We start from the raw sequence: 14757 nt of genomic DNA, 5'->3' as shown, positions 1-14757 counted from the left end.
GGTGTATATAGGTGTGCAGTGATGTATATTACAGGTGTATATAGGGGTGCAGTGATGTATATTACAGGTGTATATAGGAGTGTAGTGATGTATATTACAGGTGTATATGGGGGTGCAGTGATGTATATTACAGGTGTATATGGGGGTGCAGTGATGTATATTACAGGTGTATATGGGGGTGTAGTGATGTAGTATATGGGGATTGTTTGTGTATATATGTATATAGCGTGTGCGTGTGTGTATGTATGTGTGCGTGCAGAGAGAAAAGCCCGTAACTGCGAGTGGTACTGGAGTTACATCGTGGTACCACGTGCTCTCTCCCCGCCCCCTGCAGCGCCATACCGCCATTACAGGGCCTGATTGCGTTTCTCCGGTACCTGTTTGCATACATGTGACAGGTACCGGAGAAAACACGAGTCTGTGAAATAAAAAGATTTTCCATATTTACCTGCTTTCTTCAGCTCTGCTGCCTCCCGCTCCTGACCACTGCTCATTCATTGATTATTCACCGCACTCAGGACCTGGAAGCCGGAGCATCGCGATGACAGCACCGGGCACAGCACCGTTGAGGACATCACCGCAGGGACAGGTGAGTATTCTGCAAGCACAGTGACCTCCAGGAGGTCATCAGAGTTTCCAATGAACTTTGATGACCATCCTGCGACACCCACGCTACAGCTTCATGGGTTCATCAGAGTTCATTGGGAACTGTGACGAGTCCCCGAGATGCTCCGGCTTCCAGGTTCTCAACATACACACACACCTGTATACTCACCCAGCGATGCGGTCCCCAGCGCTGTCCCTGCTTCCAGCTGCTCACTGCAGTGAATATTCAGTGAGTATAATTACCAGCGATAAGGAGCGAGAGGCAGCAGAGCCAGAGACAGCAGAGCCAGAGACAGCAGAGCCAGAGACAGCAGCGCTGGAGAGAGGTAAATATAGAAAATCTTTTTATTAAAAAGACCCGTGTTTTTTCTGGTATTTGTCACACTGATGTCACACAGATCACATCAGTGTGCGATCCGTGTGACACCCGTGCTGCCAGAGAAAAAAAGGACATGTGTGCGTGCAGGGCCACGAGGGGTCACTCAGTCCGTAACTTACTGTTTGTATATGAAGGGATAGTATATATGCTATATACAGTATTGGGTAAAACTGAGTTAATTATATTAGTCCGGCCCTCTAAAACCATCCCAATTTCTCATGCGGCCCCATGGGAAAATTAATTGCCCACCCCTGCTCTAGACAGTCATTCTTCTAGATGTCTCAAACGGTCGGAAGGGGGCTTCATCAGAGAAAATAATTTTACCCAAGCCCTCTTCTGTCCAATCCCTGAACTTTCTGCACAGTTATTTTCTCCAATGAAACACACTTCAGACTGTTTTGGACATCTGGAAATGTGGAAGAATGACTGTTAGGAGAAGAAAAGGTGCGCTCTACCATGAGTCCTGTATCATGCCAACTGTAAAGCCTTCTGAGACTATTTAGGTGCAGAGTTATTTTTCATCCAAAGGAGTGAGCCAACTCACAATTTTACCTAAGAATGTTGACATGAATAGAGAATTATATGTAATCATCCTCCAGTAGCAACCTCTGCCAACAATGATGAACAATGCTTTTTTCAGCATGATGGAGCTCCATGTCACAAGGCAAAAGTGATAACTAAGTGGATCGATGAACAAAACATTGCCATTTTGAGTCCATGGTCAGGAAATTCCCAAGTTCTCAATTGGGAAACTGTGATCAAATTTCAAAAAGCAGGTGGAAAAAAAAACATAGACATTTTAATACATTTTGAGCACTGATTAGATAAGAATAGGTCAGGATTTGACCAAAAAGATGATATCCAAGATGCCAGGCCTGGCGAATTAAAGAAGTCTTAAAAAATAATGGTCAATGCTATAAATATTAAGTCATTGCATAAATTTGATGTATTTGTCAATAAAAGTGTAAAAACTTATGAAATGCTTATAATTATACTTCAGTGACCATAGAAACAGCTGACTAAAACATCTAAAATCACTGAAACAGCAAACTTTGAGAAAAATAAAAGTTGTGTCAGTCTCAAAATGTTTGACCACAACTGTAATATAATATTGTTTAAAGGGGTATCCACCAGCTTTTAAAGGGATGGTCTGAAACCAAAGTTGGACTTAATCCTTAACCTAATGCAGTAATCTAACCACTTTTCCAATATATTTGAATTAAAAATTCTCTGCGGTTTGCTTTCACCCTTTCTACTCTATCGTCCTGCTTTTTTAACTTTTGTTTTGATGACAATTGATTTGAGAATCCCCAGTGCATGCTGAGATACTCAAATGGGATATCATTGGGTAGATGGGCTGTGGACACTGCTGCAGATGTTTTCCCCACCCTAAAGGGTGCTTTACAAGCCGCGACATCACTAGCGATAGCTATCGATGTCGTGCGCGATAGCACCCGCCCCCGTCGTTCGCATTTGGTGATCGCTGCCATAGCAAACATTATCGCTACGGCAGCGTCACATGCACATACCTTTTCAGCGATGATGCTGTGACCGCCGAACAATCCCACCTTCAAGGGGGAGGTGCGTTCGGCGTCATAGCAACGTCACTGCGGCGTCACTAAGCGGCCGCCCAATAGCAGAGGCGGGGCGGAGATGAGCGGCCGGAACATGCCGCCCACCTCCTTCCCTCCTCATTGCCAGTGGACGCAGGTAAGGAGATGTTCATCATTCCTGCGGTGTCACACATTGCGATCAGGGTGGATTGATTTAAATCACGCCGATTTAAATCATGATTTAAATCACAATTTAAATCAAAAGATTTTTTTCTATTTAAATCGGATCGATTTAAATCATGATTTTAATCATGATTTAAATCACTGATTTAAATCAAAAGGGTTTTTTTTAATATAAATCACGATTAAAATGAGAAGTGAGAGCAGTGTGCATGTGCGCCCATAGTTACACGGACGAAACTAGGGGCAACGATCTAACACCAGGGTGAGGGGGGGACCCCAAAGTAAGTAAAAATCTTTTTTGTTTTACTATATGGCAATAGGTAGGTGTTTAAAAGCAGCATGTCTTAATTGTATAAACTATTAATAGCCTCCACATTTTGTTCATACTGCCCCTTTAATTCCACACTTCTAGCTTGGTTTCAGTTTTGGTTTAGTTTCTTTTTCCCTGCATTCAGTTGACATGCCCAAACTTGTTGGATAGTCAGCAGTACTTGGCTCAGGCTGTAGTAACATCAGCAGTGCTTGGCTCAGGCTGTAGTAACAATCAAACTTCATAAGTGATCTGTGTGAGCCTGCCATGGCAGCAGGTCGTAAGAGAGACCCTATTTGGGTTCATTTTGTTGAGATGCCAGCAGCAGATCTTGGAAAGAAAGGTGCAAGAGCAAAGTGCAAATACTGTCAAAAGGATATCCAAGGACTTGTTTGCCGTTTGAAATCATATTATGAAAACTGCAACCAGAAGGGAAATGAAGATGTTGATAGTGATACAACTAATGTCAATGAACCCCCACAGCTTCTTATGCACCAGGAGCCTAGTACTAGTGGTAAGTCTGGCAATTAATTTACAACCTATTTTTTTAACAGACATTTTACTGGGATGGTTAAAGTCTATGAAAAGAAAAATTTCTAGCACTGGTAGTTCTGGAGTATAGAATTTAAATTTATGTTAAGGCAATATTTCACAGAAAATTAACGCTAAAGGACATGTGCACCTTTATTTTTTTAAGGTGCACATGTCCCCCCCCGCAGCGCTCTTACCTCCGATCCCCGCAGCGCTGAGATCCGTGGCTTCGTTTTGACCGTCCGCCTCCCGTCCTCCGGTTGCGGCCTACTCGCAGTGATCCAGCGGCGTGACGTCAGCGGGCCGCACGCTCCATTGAAATGAATGGAGGCGCGCTCGCGGACGGGCAGAACGAAGCCAAGGATCCCCGCAGCGCTGACACTGGAGGTAAGAGAGCTGCGGGGGGAGGACATGTGCACACTGTGACTGGCTGCACCTTAAAAAAATAAAGGTGCACATGTCCTTTAAGTAAAAATAAAGTGTGTATACGCTTATTTTTTTTTATTGTAGGCTGCAATTCACTTTTGAAGTCTGCCAAATTGACCATTTTAAAAAAAAAAAACATTTTTAAAACTTTTGTGACATAATTTTTTTAAGTTGCTGAGGCTCTGATATTAGTTACCAGTATTACAGCAACCTCACCGGAAAACTTGAGTAGCATAACTTTTGAGACAGCCCTTATAGGACGAGGACCATTACATTGTTCAAAAAGTTTGTTTCAATATTTTCGTTATATTTCTTCAAATACGCAGTCGATTTATATTTTTAATTTCTGTGCTTTCAGGGTCAAATATGGCTTGTGCTGCACGTGACAATCAATATCTGGGTACAACTTCAACAAAGCAGCCCAAAAAAAAACTTTGCGTGCAACAAAGTGTAGAAAAATTCATCTTAAAGACTACGACGAGCCAGAAAGAACATTTTGATGAATTAATTGCTAAATTCATATTTGCAACCAATTCTTCTTTCCGACTAGTTGAGCACCCATTGTTTGTACAAATGATCGAAGGAATTAGACCAGGCTACAAACCACCAAGTAGATTTGATATCTCAGGAAAACATCTTCAGGCTGTATACGACATAGAAAGAGCAGCTTGTACAAAATATTTGAAAGACAAGGTTGTTAACATGAGCTTGGATGGTTGGAGCAACATCCACAACGACCCCATAATTTGCACTTGTGTCACAACAGAAGATGGTGAAACTTACCTTACAGACACAATCGACACACCTGGAAATTCACATACTGCTGAATATTTACTTGAAATTGCTAAGAACTCAATTCACCAATGCCAAGAACAGTTTGGATGTAAAGTAAGGAGCTTAGTTACTGATAACGCAAGCAATGTGGCAAAAATGCGAGCGGAACTGGCACAGGATGACACAAATGTCATTACATACGGTTGTTCTGCCCATTTGTTGCATCTTTTGGTAAAAGACCTGCATATTTTGGGTGTCAAGGAACATGTTGTAGAAATTGTTAAATATTTCCGCAATAATCATTTTGCACATGCAACCTACAAGGAAATGGGAGGACTGAAGTTGGTTCTACCACAAGATGTTAGATGGAATACCTTGGCTGACTGCTTGGAACTGTTTATTAACAACTGGTCAAAATTACTGTCCATTTGCGAAACACATCGGGATAAAATTGATGCTAATATACGAAGCAAAGTATTAAATCTTGGTGTGAAGAGAAATGCCGAGGACCTTTTGGAAAGGTTAAAGCCAATATCGATTGCGTTGGATAAAATGCAGAAAGATACTGCAACCATAGCTGATGCCACAGAAGTTTGGAAAGATTTAGAAGGTTCTCTAGATCTCTTGAACCTCTCAAACAATGTAAAGGTTGCAATACAGCACCGCAAGGACCAAGCATTAAAAGAAGAACACTATTTAGCCAATATCTTGCATCCCATCTACAGAGGGAAAAAATTATCTGAGGCGGAAATCAACTCTGCAATGGAGTGGCTCGCCAATACTAACCATGACATTGTGGCAACTGTGCTGAAATTGAAGTGTGAATCTGCACCATTTCAAAAATACATGTTTGCAGATAACGTCGTTAATGAACTAAAACCACTGGACTGGTGGAAGTCGCAATCACTTGTTCTTCCAGCAAAGATAATAAATCTAGCTACTCAGCTACTGACTGCATCGGCTTCATCCGCAGGAGTAGAGAGATTGTTTTCTTCATTTGGTTTTGTGCACACAACAGTCCGAAACCGCTTAGGAACTGCTAAAGCAGGACAACTGGTTTTCCTATTAAAAGTCCTAAATAAACAGTAGGCTTAAAGGACTGATGTATTCACTGAAGATGTTTGCTTACTTCAAACGTTAGAGATAGGCTATTGTTAAAAAGTACTTACTCTCTGTAGTTCAATTCTGAGTGTTTAAGGCTATGTGCCCACGCTAGAATGTCCCTGCGGATTTTTCTGCCTGAAAATCCGCGACTTTCGCGGCAAATCCGCACCCGCGGATTTGCCGCGGATTTCATTTTTTTTTTTTCCCCCATTCAAAACCAAAAATCCGGACCAAATCTGCACCAAACAATTGACATGCTGCAGATTTTTCCGGATCAAAATCCGCGGCAAATCCGCCGCGGAAAAATCCGCAGCATGGGCACAGCATTTCCAAAATGCCATTGAAATGGCTTGGAAGTGCTGCTGCTGCAGATTTTCGGCAAATCCGCGGTAAATCCGCGGCAAAATCCGCGGTAAATCCGCGGTAAATCCTGTAGCGTGGGCACATAGCCTAATAGTGCAAATAAAAATTATTAGGTTTCATAATCAACTGTTTTAATATTTTTGTGTAAAACAATTAGATTTGCAAAAAGACAAAGTTTTGCTTGTGTACAACTTGATTAAAAAATCTGATTTAAATCAAATGATTTAAATAAAAAAAATCTGATTTAAATAAAAAAAATCTGATTTTTTTGATTTTTTTAAAAAAATCAAGATTTTTATCCACCCTGATTGCGATGTGTGATGCCGCAGGAACGATGAACAACCAGCGGCATGCACCACCAACGATATTATGAAAAGGAGCGACGTGTCAACGATCAATGATTTTTGACACTTTTGCGATCGTTGATCATCGCTCCTTGGTGTCACACGCTGCAATGTCGCTAACGGCGCCGGATGTGCATCACTAACGACGTGACCCCGACGATATATCGTTAGCGATGTCGCAAAGTATAAAGCACCCTTAAAATGAAGCTTCATCAGTGATGTCTGGTTCAGCAGCTGTGCTAGTCCCTGTTGGTTGTCAATTCCAATGCATGCTCAGTATGGGCTGTCTACTTACGGTGGCAGTGCTGTATTGCTTGAAATGCATAGTGACAGTGAGCTCCCTCACCTGCTCTAATGACAAGTAACAAGCCATCAAGAGAGTACACCACTGTCAATCTACATTGAAAATGAGAGAACACAGCTTGCAGGGAGAAGGGAGACCAGTCATTAGCGAGGGGGCCAGTGCTACTGTCTGTGCGCCATTCTTTACTTCTCAATGAGCACTGACTTAGCGCTCTCTTGCCAACTCATCAATTTGCATTAAAGCTGGCAAGTGAGCACACTGTCACTGTGCGTTTAATGGAGTAAAGCACTCCCTCTGTGAGCAGGGAGCTCATACTGAGCATGCATTGGATTTGACAACTGATACATGCTCAGTAGAGCAGGGACTAGCCCAGCCCATGAAACATTAGTCACTGAGGATGCTTCATTTAAGGATTGAGAAAGCAGCTGCAATGGTGACCAAAGCCCTCATGACATCACGTTTGAGTAACCCAGCAAGTACTGGGAAATGTCATCAGAATGGAAGATATGTAAAAAAGCAGGAAGATAGAGAACATAGGGAGTGAGGAAACATTAGAGAATCTAAATCTAAATCTAGAATCTACTGTCAGGTCGAAGACCTGGTACCTTGGCTAGGAGGCATACAGTGGCCTTAGCCTGCAGGAGCCGGGAAGACGGCTCGGTGGAACCGTGGTGGACCGGGACAGGGTAGTGGCCCGCCGGTACTGACCCGGGGAACCGACTCGGAAACCGGAGCACACAGGGGGATACTCAGACCCTGAAACGAGGTCCAGAATCCACTGGACTGAGTTAATTAACTGATTGCGGTCTGGACTATAGGTCCTTTCCCACCCAAGTCCTGACTGAAGACAACAGCCCACCGAGGTGGATAGAAAGCCACCGCACAGGCAGAGAGATCCCTCGGGCCAGCGTCTGCGGGCAAACGGGCTCTCCCGACATTCACCAAGCCGGGGAGCAGACTCCCGTCGCTGAAGCGCAGGCAGTCTACATCTACACAACACGGTGCAGGAGAAAGGCAAAGACCACCAAACCGAGTGGGGGACCAGACGCAGCCGGCTGCGGGCACCGACCACCATCAACTTTGTTTACCAGAGACTTGTGTGTCAATAACAGTGAGTACAACGGAGCCACCCGGCTGCGCACCTCCCTGCACCGCCCAGCTACCCCCAACGGGCCCCGGGGCCATCATCCCTGCCCACGAAAGGGTTAACATCTTGCTGCACTACCATGTCCCCCGGGTGCCCCGTAACTGCAGCGGTGCTGTCTACACCTTCACCACATCCGTGGGTGGCGTCACGAACTCAAGCGCAGCTTCGGCCGTGCACCTACCTAACCCCCACCAAAAGCGCCAGCATCCCCTTTCAGAGCGGTGACCCCGGGTCCGGAGGCGCTCAAGCCACCCACCAACGAACTTGGATCCGAGCGGCTCGGTTGCGGCCGAGTGCGGGGCGGTACAAAAGAATATCCCCTAATACCATTCCATACAGAGGTGCCACAAAGCACATGTAGCTTGAATGATTTTTGTTGAATCATGATGCATTACTTTACAAACAGATATGCTGAAATCCTTTTGTTTGATACAAAATTTGATACAACATAAAAGAGACATAATCAGTACAAATGAATGCCCAACCATAAATTGAAAATGGCTCTCCACAAAGTAGATGTCCAAAATGGCAACCATGGCCTGTGGCTTCCATACCTTGTTTAATATCACTGTACTTGATGATCCAACTTTCATCCCAAAACATTCTTTGCCTTTGGTATTGAAATGCCTACAAAAAAATCAGGGAAAAAACTGCTATTGCTAAACAAGCAGACACAACATTTCTATAAAAATCTAATGTAGGCTCATATAAAGCAATTACCAATAATTTATGGATTCCAAGCCGATATACACAATAGAGATACAGGGTGTGCGCATGTTCTCTGTTTTTTTTTGTTAATATTATGTGTGTGTATATATATATACATATATAAATATATATATATATATTTTTATATATATATATATATATATATATATATAAAATTATATATAATAATATATATATATATATATAATATATATATATTTTATATTTATATATATATATATTTTTATATATATATATATATATATATATATATATATATATATATATGTACAGCTCTGGCAAAAATTAAGAGACCACTGCACATTTTTATAAAAATTAGCTTCTCTACATGTCTGGCAGCCATTATATTCCATTGTCAGTTGAATACAGACCGGCAGAGGACTAAAGTGACTCTCCACTGACCGGGATGACCGTCATCTTATTCGAATGTAACTCAGCAACCGCAGGATGACATCAAGTGGCCTACAAAAGGAATGACAAATGGCAGCTGGGATGAAGTCTACAGCAAGAACAGTTAATAACAGGCTCCTAGAACCAGGGCTCAAGTCATGTAAAGTTAGAAAAAAGCCTTTCATCAATGAGAAGCAAGATGGGGGATGATCAAAAGAAATCGGGTTAAATGCTGCGCTAAAAACCACAATCCAAAGATATATCGTGAATTCCTTTTCGTTATTTTCACAGGTCAACGCGTTTCAAAGGCATCTCCACCTTCTTCATCAGGACAAAAGTCAGAAAGGAACAGCAACTGATGCTGTTCCTTTCTGACTTTTGTCCTGATGAAGAAGGTGGAGATGCCTTTGAAACGCGTTGACCTGTGAAAATAAAGAAAAGGAATTCACGATATATCTTTGGATTATGGTTTTTAGCGCAGCATTTAACCCGATTTCTTTTGATCATACCCCATCTTGTTGCAACATCGGGGCTGCAGCTGACCACTTTTGTATTCATTTATTCCATGCTGACAAGGAGTTGTGCCTGTCACAACTGAAGCAGGTGAGTACCTGTCCTATTCCCTGCACCTATATCTATCAGTTAAAACCCTATGTGCGCTTTCTTTCCACAGTTTTTGCTATCAATGAGAAGCAAAAGGAGAGCCAGACTGAAGTTTGCCAAAGACCATAAGGATTGGACCATAGAGGACTGGAGTAAGGTAATCTTCTCTGATGAGTCTAATTTACAGCTTTGCTCTAATGGTTAGACAGAGACCAGGAGATGCGTACAAGCCACAGTGTATTGCACCCACTGTGAAATTTGGTGGAGGATCGATGATGATCTGTGGGTGCTTCAGCAAGGCTGTAATTGGGTAGATTAAACTTTGGAAAGGGCATATGAATTAAGCCGCATACAAGGTTATACTGCAAAACAGTTGCTTCCTTCTGCTCAGGCAATGTTCCCCAACTCTGAGGACTGGTTTTTCCAGCAGGACATGTGCCATGCCACACAACTAGGTCAATCATTGTGTGGATGAAGGACCTCCACATCAAAACCCTGTCAACGCCAGCACAATCTCCAGACTTGAACCCCATTGAAAACCTCTGGAATGTAATCAAGAGGAAGATGGATAGTAACAAGTCATCAAACAAAAAAGAACTGCTTAAACTTTTGCACCAGGAGTGGCATAAGGTCACCCAAAAGCAGTGTAAAAGACTGGTGAAAAGCATACCAAGACGCATGAAAGCTGTGATTAAAAATCATGGTTACTCCACAAAATATTGATTTCTGAACTGTTATTGAGGTGAAATATAAATTAGTATTGTTGTTTCTATATGATTATGAACTTGTTTTCTTTGCATTATTTGAGGTCTGAAAGCAATGCATTTTTTTGTTATTATTATAATTATTTATTATTATAGCGCCATTTATTCCATGGCGCTTTACAAGTGAAAGAGGGTATACGTACAACAATCATTAACAGTACAAAACAGACTGGTATAGGAGCAGACAGGACCCTGCCCGCGAGGGCTCACAGTCTACAGGGATGGGTGATGGAACAATAGGTGAGGACAGAGCTGGTTGCGCATTGGTCTACTGGACTGAGGGCTATTGTAGGTTGTAGGCTTGTTATTTGACCATTTCTCATTTTCAGAAAATAAATACAAAATGTATTGCTTGGAAATTCGGAGACATGTTGTCAGAAGTTTATAGAATAAAAGAACAATTTACATTTCACTCAAAAATATACCCATAAGGAGAAAAATCAGAAAAACTGAAAATTTTACAGTGGTCTCTTGATTTTTGCAAGAGCTGTATATACAACTGCATGTTAATAAATTAGAATATCATCAAAAAGTTAATTTATTTCAGTAATTCAATACAAAAAAGGAAACGCATATATTATATAGCGTCATTACAAACAGAGTGATCTATTTCAAGTGTTTACTTCTGTAATGTTGATGATCATGGCTTACAGGCAATGAAAACCCAAAAGTCATTATCTCAGAAAATTAGAATATTATTAGTGATGAGCGAGTACTAAAAAGCTCGGGTGCTCGAGGCTCGGGCCGAGCATCCCAAGATACTCGTGTACTCGGCCCGAGCACCGAGCCCAATGTTATCCTATGGGAGACCCGAGTATTTTTGTGAAATGACCCCCGGCAGCATGTAGAAACCCTAAAAATGGCACAAAAGTCTCAGAAGAGTGCTCAAATGACATGGCAACAGCATGGGGAAGACCCCTTGAAGCATTTATCACTCAAAAGTCACAGCTGTGAACAATTTTGTCCGCGTTTTACGCCATTTTTACGGACTCACCAGAAAACCTTCAAAAATGACACCAAAATGAATTTTCATGGCGGAAATGTTAAGGGCACATACCCAATAGTGAGATAGAGCTAATGTATGTTACTTTTTGAGATCAATACATGAAAGATTTTACGTAAAACATTGTGTGGCACTCCGATGTCCCTGAGAAGAGACGTACATAAAGGCCTCTGAGTCTAATGTGCCCATTTTGAGGAAGTGAGTCTTTGTAGTATTTTCCTTTGCCAGGGCAGTCCAAAATTGTGAGGTTCACCAATGCCCCTGCATACAGACGTGCATGATGGCCTGTAAACCTGAAGTGCCCATTGTAAGGAAGTGGGTCTATTGTAGTATAGCCCTTAGGCAGGGCAGCCAAAAATTGGGAGGCTCCACGTTGTCCCTGGATAGAGACGTGCATGAGGGCCTCAAAACATTAAGTGTCCATTGTCAGGAAGTGGGTGTATTATAGTATAGCCCTTTGGCAGGGCAGCCAAAAATTGGGAGGCTCCACGTTGTCCCTGCATACAGACGTGCATGAGGGCCTCAAAACATTAAGTGTCCATTGTCAGGAAGTGGGTGTAATATAGTATAGCCCTTTGGCAGGGCAGCCAAAAATTGGGAGGCTCCACGTTGTCCCTGGATAGAGACGTGCATGAGGGCCTCAAAACATTAAGTGTCCATTGTCAGGAAGTGGGTGTATTATAATATAGCCCTTTGGCAGGGCAGCCAAAAATTGGGAGGCTCCACGTTGTCCCTGGATAGAGACGTGCATGAGGGCCTCAAAACATTGTTCCCATTGCAAAGGAGCGGGTCTCCTGTCGTTGTAATGTCCATTCTGCAAAGAATGGCCGAAAAAATTTACCACTGGGGGTATACCTGAAACAAAGGCCTAACTATTGTAACGGTCATCATGGTGGCGCATGAGGAGAAGGAGGAGCAGTCCAGCGATTATCCAAAGTCCAGAAGTGTGTACCCATGGGTAACTGGAGGTACATGGCAAATTCCCATTACAAACTTTAAATTCCGCTCTCATTTGCTGGTGGTGTGGTGAAGTCTGGCCCAATCCAACCCTTGTTCATCTTGATCAGAGTCAGCCTGTCAGCATTTTCAGTTGACAGGTGGGTGCGTTTATCTGTAATGATTCCACCTGCGGCACTAAAAACACGCTCTGACAAAACGCTAGCGGCAGGGCAGGCCAGGACTTCCAAGGCGTAGAAAGCCAATTCATGCCACGTGTCCACCTTGGATACCCAATAATTGTAAGGCACAGATGAATGTCGGAGTACAGTTGTTCGATCTGCAAGTTACTCCTTGAGCATCTGGGCAAACTTAGGATTTCTTGTGGCACTACCCCGCACCTCAGGGGCTGTGGTACGTGAGGGGCTGAGAAAACTGTCCCACATCTTAAAGACTGTTCCCCTACCTCTGGCGGATTGGACTTGTGCCTCTCTTGGCTGTACGCCTTGGTTGTCCACTGATTCCTGACCTATGCCGCTAGCGTTTTGTGAGGGGAATGCTTTGCCTACTTCCGTGACTATGGCCTTCCGGAACTGCTGCATTTTGGTTGACCTCTCCGCCGCGGGAATAAGAGACATAAAGTTCTCCTTGTAGCGTGGGTCTAACAGTGTTACCAACCAGTAATGATTGTCGGCCAAGATGTTCTTAACGCGAGGGTCACGAGACAGGCAGCTTACCATAAAGTCAGCCATGTGCGCCAGACTCTTAACAGCCAGGACTTCAGTAGCCTGACCAACACGATGACTGAACATGCTGTCCTCCTCCTCCTCCTCCTCCTCCTCATCTACCCTGTCCTCTGGCCAGCCACGCTGAACCGAGGATATGACTGGTGTGCATGTCATATCCTCAATTTGGCCGGAGAGTTGCTCCATGTCTTCATCCTCCTCCTCGTCATAGTCCTCCACTGCACGTTGTGATGAGACGAGGCTGGGCTGTGTGTTATCACCCACACCCACTACTGTTTCTTGCTGCAACTCATCGCGCTCCGCCTGCAATGCATCATGTTTGTTTTTGAGCAGAGACCGTTTTAGAAGGCAGAGTAGCGGTATGGTGACGCTAATAATGGCGTCATCACCACTCACCATCTTGGTGGAGTCCTCAAAGTTTTGGAGGATGGTACATAGGTTGGACATCCATCTCCACTCCTCAGGTGTTATGTGTGGAGTTTGACCCATTTCCCGACGGCTTAGGTGATGCAGGTACTCAACAACTGCCCTCTTCTGCTCACATATCCTGACCAACATGTGCAGAGTTGAATTCCAATGCGTGGGGACATCACACACCAGTCTGTGAGCCGGAAGATGCAAACGGCGCTGAAAGCTGGCAAGGCCGGCTGAAGCAGTAGGTGACTTTCGAAAATGTGCAGACAGGCGGCGAACTTTTACCAGCAGATCAGACAGCTCTGGGTATGACTTTAGAAACCGCTGAACCACGAGGTTGAGCACATGGGCCACGCATGGAACATGTGTCAGCTGGCCTCGCCTCAAAGCCGCCACCAGGTTCCGGCCATTGTCACACACGACCTTTCCTGGCTTTAGGTTCAGAGGTGTGAGCCAGTGATCTGCCTGCTGTTTCAGAGCTGTCCACACCTCTTCTGCATTGTGGGGTTTGTCACCTATGCAGATTAGCTTCAGCACAGCCTGTTGCCGCTTTGCCGAGGCAGTGCTGCAGTGCTTCCAGCTTGGGATTGGTGTGGAGGGTAAAGTGGCTGAGGATGCGCAGGAGGAGGAGGAGGAGGCTGAAGAGCATGACATTCCGGAGCTGTAGAGTGTGGGTGAAACCCTGACTGAGGTAGGGCCAGCAAACCTTGGTGTGGGAAGGACGTGTTCCATCCCTCGCTCAGACTGGGTCCCAGCTTCCACAATATTAACCCAGTGTGCCGTCAACGAGATGTAGCGGCCTTGCCCACAAGCACTTGTCCACGTGTCTGTGGTTAGGTGGACTTTGGGTGAAACAGCGTTGTTCAGGGCACGTGTGATGTGGTTATGCAACGCGGGGACGGCACACCGGGAGAAATAGTGGCGGCTGGGGACCGAGTAACGTGGGACAGCTGCCGCCATCAGGTCGCGGAATGCTTCTGTCTCCACCAGCCTAAAAGGCAACATTTCCAGCGCAAGCAGTCGCGAAATGTTAGCATTTAGAACTGTGGCATGTGGGGTGTTGGCAGTGTATTTGCGCCTGCGTTCAAAGGTTTGCTGAATGGATAACTGAACGCTGCGCTGGGACAAGGACCTGCTTGATGATGGTG

The 14757-nt window shown here is 44.1% G+C and overlaps 1 protein-coding gene across 1 annotated transcript in view; it reads right to left on the bottom strand.

The window, feature by feature from the left end:
* Window positions 1–14757, bottom strand: part of LOC142310926 (uncharacterized) — a 375823-nt gene that overhangs the window by 203660 nt on the left and 157406 nt on the right. Inside the window, exon 11 of the mRNA XM_075348804.1 lies at window positions 8579–8651. Coding sequence (XP_075204919.1) covers window positions 8579–8651 — 73 coding nt within the window. The remainder of the gene's footprint in view (window positions 1–8578; window positions 8652–14757) is intronic.

Source organism: Anomaloglossus baeobatrachus, chromosome 1 (genome assembly GCF_048569485.1).
Source record: "Anomaloglossus baeobatrachus isolate aAnoBae1 chromosome 1, aAnoBae1.hap1, whole genome shotgun sequence".
Lineage (NCBI taxonomy): Eukaryota > Metazoa > Chordata > Amphibia > Anura > Aromobatidae > Anomaloglossus > Anomaloglossus baeobatrachus.
Note: the sequence above shows the minus strand (reverse complement) of the source record. Positions and strands in the feature narration are given on the sequence as shown.